Source organism: Physella acuta, unplaced genomic scaffold (assembly GCF_028476545.2).
Source record: "Physella acuta isolate Inbredline_101_S28 unplaced genomic scaffold, ASM2847654v3 ptg000284l, whole genome shotgun sequence".
NCBI classification, from domain to species: domain Eukaryota; kingdom Metazoa; phylum Mollusca; class Gastropoda; family Physidae; genus Physella; species Physella acuta.
Window position 1 is genome coordinate 748,388 of NW_026731803.1, and position 9,695 is coordinate 758,082.

At 40.4% G+C, this 9,695-nt stretch overlaps 1 protein-coding gene across 1 annotated transcript; it reads right to left on the bottom strand.

The window, feature by feature from the left end:
- Window positions 1-1,652: 1,652 nt before the first annotated feature.
- Window positions 1,653-2,699, bottom strand: LOC131939590 (FMRFamide receptor-like). The gene has a single exon (XM_059297995.1). The coding sequence runs from the start codon at window positions 2,697-2,699 to the stop codon at window positions 1,653-1,655; it is 1,047 nt and encodes a 348-aa protein (XP_059153978.1).
- Window positions 2,700-9,695: the final 6,996 nt, after the last annotated feature.

The following is a 9,695-nucleotide window of genomic DNA, read 5'->3' on the forward strand; positions in this document are numbered from 1 at the left end:
AATTTTTCTTATGTATAATATGGTGGTACTTAGCCACATACTCAAATCAATCAGAGTATTGATTTTAATAAATCCACATTCCCCTCCCCTTCCCCCCTCACACACACACACACACACTAACGACAAGAACATCCCCCATCCTCTCGGGGGTTGTTAAGCGTCTCGAGACGGTATTACCAGTACATGAGCAGATGGGGTTATTTTAGAAATACGGAGATCAAGAACCACGTCGATTTGACAATAAATTATTAACCAGTCGCACTTTTGTCTTTCTGGTATTGACATTACACTGTAAATTATGTATTTTTCATTTTTTTTAAATAAATCTAGTTATTCTTTACAACATTCTTCTGTCGATGCATATTTAAGTAAACAGTTGCATTTCCTTACAGTGCGAATTCTTAAAATCCGTCAGCTAGCGCTAAACTGCAAAACTATGCAAAACTAATCATACAGAGTTGTTACCGTTTAACTCCTTACCAGCCCATTATTCAAACCACGAGCCGGCCCGTGGCATAACATACGCCGCTATTTAATTATTTTTTTTCTACTTTTCAGTAATTCATAATTTGTGAATTCGACAGTACCAACGCTGCCACTGAAAATATTTCTTTAATACACTATAAGTAGCTCGTTAAGGACCATAACCCCCCCCCCCACCCCTTCCTCCCCCCCCCCTCTCCCCCCCCCCCCTTACGTTTAAAATCGTTTCAAACTAAATTATCTGCCCCTAATAGTCGTCACTAAACCCTGTTCTGCTTGTAAACATTTAGAGTGAACACAGCTCACTAAGACCATGTAGGGGTGGGGTGGTAGGGAGCGCGTTTACAGCTTGTTTTCTAGCGTCTCCCAGAAGAGAATTATAAATATAGATAGAGAGTTTTGTATTTCTTTACCTCCGTGGTAAATGAAGGAAGTGGTTTATTTAGCATCAAACCAGATCCCCTCATCAAATTTTTTCTCATACAGGGTGACTTATCGGCTGATCTGTCATGAAATATATCACAAAATAACCGGGACATTCGTGATCCACCCCAATCCAAAACAAAGTTATATGACGTAAAAATGGATCATCAAACGGTCGAGTTTGAATACAAATCTGATGGCTTTAGTGGTTGGACTATATTCTGCTTGAAAAAGTATGATTTGAGATACAAAACAAAATGTTCACACGCTTTCGCTTCATAAGGGAAAAATACAAAAATAAATGGTCCACGACAGGAGGGCTTCCGACAATGTGGTTGCCACAGCCACACCCTGGGGTCGTTTAAAAGCCGCCAGTTTTAAGATATCGAAACAATAGTGTCATGTAAGTCAATCATTAATTGATGCAATGACCTTAACAAATGATATTTTATATCTGGGATGTGCTTAACATTTCATTACCATGGCGCTTCACAATTTGATCAGTGTGTTAATCATGTGATAAAACTATTAATAAAAGGCCTACTTACCCATAGAATCTGATGATAAGTAAGCGACAATATAGAGAGCTAGAGTGCATGATTAACTACATAAGCGAACACCAGAGTTTCGACTGATAAAAAATATTTGGCAAAAATAAACGTAACCTACTATAACTTAGCAAATTGCAAAAAGTTTGTTTTTAAATAGCTTTAAATTCTGGTCTGACTTTTGTAAACTTTAATTTTTTATCTGACACGAATACAAATTGATAAGAGCTGCAGGTATGTGCTGGCGAACTTGGAACTCATCTTGACATAGATAATGAAGTTAATGGAGGCGTTCACCTGGAACAGTATGTTAATGAGGGCGGCGATCACACGCTGGAAGTTACCTGAAGCTGGGAACCCCGTGTAGATCAACATTGTGCTCGAGTAGGAGGGGATTAGCGTGAGGGTTATCATACACACGCAGAGGGCCAGGCTTATCTTCACTGTCTTGATGTCTTTGACTCTCCTGGCGTAAGATTTGATGGACATCTTCCTGGCTTGCTGAGACGATTGGACGAGTCGAGCGACGATCATGACGGAACAAGTGACGATTGTGGTGGGCGGGACACACATCATGATAAAGATCATATTTATTTTGTTGATTATAGCAAAGAAGGAAGTATTTTTCAAACGAAATTCGGAATATGAAACTACAGCTATCGTTTTGTTGTACTCACTAGAGTGTAGCCATTGAATGTAGTAGCTTGGGAAATCAAAACAATAAATGATAAACAAACAGCAGCAGACGACGGCAGCTGTGATGGTAGTTCTGGCAGGCGTGAGGATGGAACCAGCTTGAAATGGGAGCCAGACGGCGATCATGCGGTCGAGAGAGATGAGCGCCACCAGGTATGAGCTAGTGGCCACGGTGTACATGTTCCAGGTGTTGACGTAGGCCAGGTGATAGGCGTGGAACGTGTAGGCCTGGGGTAGGTCGAACTGGCTGATCAGCAGGGAGGTGCAGTTCAAGAACTCGGTGATGGAGTACAGGAGGTCAGACAGTGCCAGGAAGGTCAACAGGATGTTGGTCGTGTCCTTGAGCCCGTGGTGAGTTATGATGGCTACTGTCAGACAGTTACCCAGAATTCCGCAGACGCTGAGGACAGGAATTGTGACACAGTACACCCAGAACATGAGGACATTGAACACCTCGGTGGGGATGTTGTAGAGCAGAGTGTTTGCAGCTGTGGTCATCGCCAGGCCATTGGTTGCAGCACTGCTGGACATCATCTCCTCAAGGCTCATCGTCAACTGGGTTTGGTTGAAGAGGTCTAGCATTCAACTTAATAAGACTTTAAATAGTATTTTTTGTATTTTGTTTTTTAAGAATGTATAAGACTTTTAAATAATTTTTTTCCTAAAAGAAATCGTTAAATAAACTAAATATGTCTAGTGAATTTACTTCTTCTTCTCCTGCATTTAGTGAAGTCAACGATCACGTTAAATTCTTTAAATAAAAGTTACGGCAAAACATAGTACCACCTGTAATTTTTTATGGAAATAACATACACTGTCAGGTAAATAGTAGATCAAAACATTGTCACTTAAATAGTAGGTCAAATGATGTTTACATTAGAATAGTGTTACGTTTGTTTTATTAAACAGTTTAACATTTGTTATTTTCATCCAGGGGCTGAATATAGAATAAGATTAGATACTATAATTATGAACTTATTCTCTTTCTAATTTACTTTGACAAATATTTATTTTGAGTTTGAACCACTAGTCTTTCAATGATATGTTTAACATCTATTATTTTGTTTCAGAGGATAAATTTGTGTCCACTGTAATTTAAAGGACAATAACTTTGGATAACAAAAATTATTACAACCGTACATTATTTTTTAAATTGCACCATTGGAATATTTAAATTCTGTAATGTAATACCCTTACTTGGGTAAGTAAAGTTTTTAGTTTACTACAACATCATAATTGTGATAAACTAGATTAGGTAAGTACAGTGTTTTGTAGCACAACTCCATCTACTGTGCCAGACGCTCGAGGATAATTAATGCCTTGGTCCACAAGCAGCAATAATTTTATCATTGAGATGCAAATATTTGAATAGATCCAAAAATCAATTTCTCTCAGACAATTTAGGGTTCTTCAAAAACTAATGTTTTTGAAAGTGCTTCAAACGGTTTGAAAACATACTATCGGGTCCTTAACCCATATGACTCAAACGGTTTTAAACATACACTCAGTTGTGTAACCCATATGGCTTAAGCTGTCTGAAAACATACACTTGGCTTATATTTTCAGACTCCTGACTGTTACTGGATTCAAAAAGTATTGTTTGAGAGGATTTCATAGCTGACTTAAAATTGATGAGGTTGACGACTCTAGTAACAAAACGCTACATATAGAGAAGACTGTATGATTGTGTCACCGCAGTGGTCTCCCACCTGTGCTTAAGTATGTTCTACCTGTGTTTGTTCATCTTCACCCTTGACACGACGCGTCATCATGACTGGATCAGTGACGTCACAGAGGCCGTGTTTTACCCACGGTCAACCAATGGCTGGCTGCCCCGAATGTTGCCTGTCTGCCGATGGCATATGGGCATGTGGCATGGGAGACGTCCATTATACACGGGAGGACCTAAATGGCAGGACATTCTGGGGACTGTCCACAACCAAGACGGTGCCAGTCTAGCGGTCACTACCTGGAGACCCAGAGCTGTACAGTGTGACATACGGGCATTCTACAGCATGGTACCCATCTTAAACCATAACAAAACAATAGACCTTCACTACATTACCACTGTGTTTGTGTATATAGATTCTATTGTAGATGTGGTTTTTAGTTTGTGTTTACGACTTTAAAATTGCACAGCATAAAATCAATAAAACAAAACAAAAAAAACTATCTTTAAATTAAAACCTTTTTTCTTTGTGTTATTGTACTGAATCTTGAAGTCTGTAAGTAAAACTATAAAATCTTTATCTCATAATTATTAATACTCATATTTCGCTTCAGCATTCCTTACTAAAAAAAAACATTTTGAAGGGTTTTAGGCAGTGGCGGAACTAGAAAAAAAGGGCCACCCCGCAAAAAAATGTTTGGGTCCCCCTATATATATATATATATATATATATATATATATATATATATATAATACATATATATATATATAATACATATATATATATATATATATATATATATATATTCCAAATCAGAATACAAACATTGGATACTTATTTCTGGCCTCATCGGGTTTTGAAAAAAATGTGTCTTTTTTCTTCAATTGAAACAAATTGCAACATGTCTGGTGTGTGCGTGCATTTGTCTGTTTTAAATATTTGTTTTTATATTTAGAACTAGTTTATCCATTGCCCTGTCAAAACGGCCCGGGACAAATCGACCCCGTCAAATCGACCCCCGACAAAACGACCCAGTCAAAATAGCCCCGTCAATAGGGCCCCGACTTATTGGCTTCTGTCAAATGGGCTCCCGTCATATTGACTCACGACATATAGGCTCCCGACAAATGGGCTCCCGATATTTAGGCTCCCGACAAACGGACTCCCGACATATTAGCTCCGGACAGATAGGCTCAGGACATATTGGCTCCCGACAAAGCAACTCCCGACATATTAACTCCCGACATAAGGGCTCACTACAAATGGGCTCCCGACAACTGGGCTACCGACATATTGGCTACCGACATATTGGCTCCAGACAAATAAATGGCATGACCACTATTGGCATAAAAGTAACTATTTTGTCCTACCTCCAATACCACTATAATCTCTTTTAAATGCCTGAATGAAATTGTTTTTCATGAACCAACATCAATTCACAATTGGAGCCCTTAACAGCTAAATTCTACCAATCCTAAAGTTTTGATAATGTTTAATTTACAACAGTGAAGATCTGTTGCTTAAAAGCGAGCACAGAAGTGTAAATGTATGATATACATCATGTTTACAGGATAACGGCATTTTGTTTTGATAACCTACAAGCATACTGTCGGTAGGAATGTACAGCGTGGACCCTTCTCCCCACTCACTGAGTTGGAATAGCCTATAACGGACTCATTTTTGGAAGTCATATATACTGTTTCTTATAATAGATATACTATTTAAAAAATAAGGCCTGCCGAACAAGAGATGCATACGGTGTATTACTTAAGAGTGCTGGATAAGCTAACTCTAAAGAATATTGATGGAGGGGTTCCACTGGCAGGTGTCATATTCAATGTCGGAAGACTTAGTCTCTACAGAAACCGTATTGTCAGTGGTCCTTTAATCGGGAGCCATATTGACAGAAGCCGATTTGTCGTGAGCCAAAATGACGGGAGCCTATATTTTGTCGGGAGTCGTAATGACGGGAGCATATTTGTCGAGAGCCTAAATGACGGGAGCCTATATGACGGGGTCCATATGTCGGGGCCGATTTGTCGGGGTCGTTTATTTTTATATCTTTTTTTTATTTATATCATTTATTTTGAATATATTTCCTTTTTATGCTATGCCATTCTTTAGTATGTATTTTTTAAAAATAATAATTAAGAGAAGTAATAGCTTTTTAATTTGTTTAGTACAAATATATTAAAAGGAGCTTATGAGCACCCTTATTTTACTATTTAAAAAGGGGAAATAAGTCATGGACGTGTTTTAAACGTTTACCTATCTTTCACACTACAGCTCAGGCATATATTTTTTACGCAACAGCATGTGTTAGCTACTGTATAACATCACTACTGTAGTAGATCTGTGTGTTATTTACAAAAGCTTTTGCCGTCAAGTCAAAGATGCTAGAAAATTATTTTTTTTAACTATAAAAAAATTTATTATGGTCGGCTATAGGCCCCTAAATGGCGTAGCCCCCCCCCCCCCGCATTACGGGGTCTGGCGGCACTGTAGTTCCGCCCCTGGTTTTAGGCAAGGGACTCTAACTAGTAGAAAATAGGAGCCATGTTGCATCGTTTTTTGTTGTTTTTTTTTTTAAATTATTTTAGTTAAATCCCTTTACTGTAAAAAATGTGCATTTTAAAAGAAAATAACAAATAGTCCAAATCAGCTAAATAACATACAATAGCCTATATGGCAGGTAATGTTAATCTTTTTAAAAATCTTTATAATATAAGTGTAGGCCCTATTATATATATATATATATATATATATATATATATATATATATATATATATATATATATATATATATATATATATATATGTAACGAGTCCCCGAGTCTATCCTGCCGACAACGCCAAATGTAACGAGTCTCTGGCTACCCTGCCGACAACGCCAAATGTGACCTTCCCGAGTCTAACCACTCATTCCACACAACATTGACCACAGCATAGATACTCGAAGATGCAGGTTCATTATTGATCCTTTTATTACATGAATCAAAGAATGCTTCACAATAATATAATGAATCAAGAGAGATGTTTCACAATAATAGTCTGAATCAACGGACCCCCAACAGTCCTCACTAGGCTTCATCTAACTGAATACACATGTCTAACGTCCTTCCTAACACAATACGGCTAACCCGTTCAATAACCAACTGCCACACTGACTGACTGATCGAAAGCGAGCGAGAGAGAGAGACTCCCACGAGCTCAGCCGTCGCCTTCCTTATTTATCCCCCTCATATCCGTAATCATATTCGGTCCTATCATACTCGTAATCGTAATCGTTGCATTACGCCGCTTCTGTTGTACAGTCCGATTTAATAAGCCATCTGCATCCTGTCACATCAAAGTTGACAGACCGTCTTTCGTATCGCTTCCCGAGATACTACGCCTTGGCTTTCTGATCGTTATCAGCCACCACCTGTGTTATTGCATCAGTCGTGTCAAAGTTGACAGCGCTGTACCGCGTTCTTATGTCTGGTAACTTCCCCTAGTTACATCCACCCCTGCCTTTTTTTTGTGTGTTATCAACCACAAACAACGCTTGGCAGGTGCAGTCCTTCAAAGTCAATCGCACCACCGTAAAAAAAAATCCATTGTTCCACTCACTGTCAATGTCGTCACATTCGTATAAGATTGACCGTTATCCCTATTTCACATATCAAATGTGTCTACATCACCTTCCTCAGACACAAAACAGTTCTAGAATTCACATCCACCTTTTTTCGTCTGGTGCCTTCACCAGTTCACTTTTATGACTTTTTTTTTTTAACAGTCTGTTCTCATACCAGCGCGACCATGAAAGAATTGATGGTTGCTGACAAAAAATTTCGTATTCTTTCTGTTTCTCAAACTTCTCCGCGGACCACTTAACTGATGGTCTACTGTCTCTCTGCTTTTGGAGGGACCGGGATCCTCTTTGTTGCCGGTATCCTCCCCTTGTGTATCGCTGTTGCGCTGTTGATGGTGACATGGTTCCGGGATGGGTATGTGAATTTCCGTTATAGTTTCCGGTTCCCTAATTGTCTTGGGTTTCCTTGTGTGTAACTGCTCTTCTTGACTATGACAATATTTCTTTAATTGAGCAATATTCGCCCACCGATCCGGTTTGGTGTGATCGATGGGTCTTATCTTAAAGGGGCCACCTGCTACTTTAGGCATCTCCACGACTTGCCATATCTCCTGTCCCCAGAGGTCGTGGATTTTGTTTCTGCCTAACGGGTGGCTACGCAGTAATACCCTGTCGTTCAGTTTGAGTGGCGGGTCCTTTGTCTGTACCGGCGGTTCCCTTCGCCGTGCTTCATGTTCTAGTCTTTCCTGTACTACCCTGTACATTTCTCTAATTCGTCTCATATGTTCATTCACATATTCCAGTGCAGTGTATGAGCCAGTCATACTCTCCTTTTTTCCTAGGAACAAGTCAAGGGGGAGTCGAGCCTCCCGTCCGAACAGCAACATGTATGGCGAAAAGCCGGTTGTGGCATGGGGTGTGCAGTTGTATAGATATACCAACTCTGGGAGAAAATCAGGCCAACGTTTTTTCTGTTCAGGTTCTAGAGTACGCAGCAAATCATGCATGCTGCGGTTGAACCGCTCGCACTGTCCGTTTCCTTTCGGATTAAATGTGGTTGTTCTAGATTTGTTGATCCCGTAGTGGCTGCACAGTTGGTTAATTACTTCTGACTCGAAGGCCCTTCCTTGGTCAGAGTGTAATTGTCTTGGTATGCCATATTTGATGAACCAATGTTCTATTAAGACCTTTGCCACTGTTTTGGCAGTCTGATCTCGTGTGGGCACCGCCACAGTCCATTTGGTGAAAACATCAGTCATTACCAACACATGTTCCGTCCCATCCGATGATTGCTCCAACGACGTAAGGTCCATAGCCACAATCTCTAGTGGTTTTGTCGCTAATAGGTGTCCCGATGGCTGTCTCATTTTGACAACTGGCATTTTCGCATGCTGACACCTCACACAAGCCTCACAATGGCGTTTGACCTCCATTTCCATATTGGGCCAGTAACACCTCCGTCGTAATATTTTGTGCGTCCTGTCCTGACCCTGGTGTCCTGCCCTGTCATGTGCCAACCTTAGCACTTCTTCTCGTAATTGTCCAGGCACCACCACCTGGTGTATTGTCCCATCAATTTGGTCATGAATTCTCCGCATGAGAACACCATCCTGTATACTGAGACGGTCCCACTGACTCAGTATTTTCTTTGTTTCTCGACCAAATTGTTCTCTTTCCCTTCTTCCTGGGAATTTTTGTTCCTGGACGTGTTTCAACAGCGGCTGTAAGCCACTATCCGTTCTCTGGGCATCTCTTATCTCTTTGTGATTAAGGCAACTAAAATCACCAATGTCCATATGTCCGGGCTCTGTGGAAATGTGCTCCACCCCGGTCTGTCCGTTCTGCCTCACTTGCACCCCGTGAGGGATATCTGTTGACGCTCTGACCTCACATATTCCTGTCAGCGTTTCTTCCTCATCGCCCGGTCTCTCGTAAGGATTCCTTGATAAGGCGTCCGCATTGCCATTGGACCGCCCCGGGCGATATTTTATCTCTAGGTCAAAGAGTGCCAATTCTGCTGCCCATCGCTGTTCGATGGATCCCAACTTTGCTGTCTTTAGGTGACTCAAGGGGTTATTGTCAGTGTATACCACACATTTAGCACCTAATAGATAGTCCCTGAATTTTTCCGTCACAGCCCATTTTAATGTCAAAAGTTCTAGTTTCATGGCGCTGTAATTTGTCATGTTCTTCTCTGATTCCTTCAGAGCTCGACTGGCATAAGCAATAACCCTGAAGCCTTGCTTTTGTTGTTGTGATAGCACAGCTCCCAGACCTTTAGAGCTGGCGTCAATTTCTAGC

Excerpts from the sequence above, each read along its gene's own strand:
- LOC131939590 (XM_059297995.1), bottom strand. The coding sequence starts at position 2,699 with ATGAGCCTTGAGGAGATGATGTCCAGCAGTGCTGCAACCAATGGCCTG.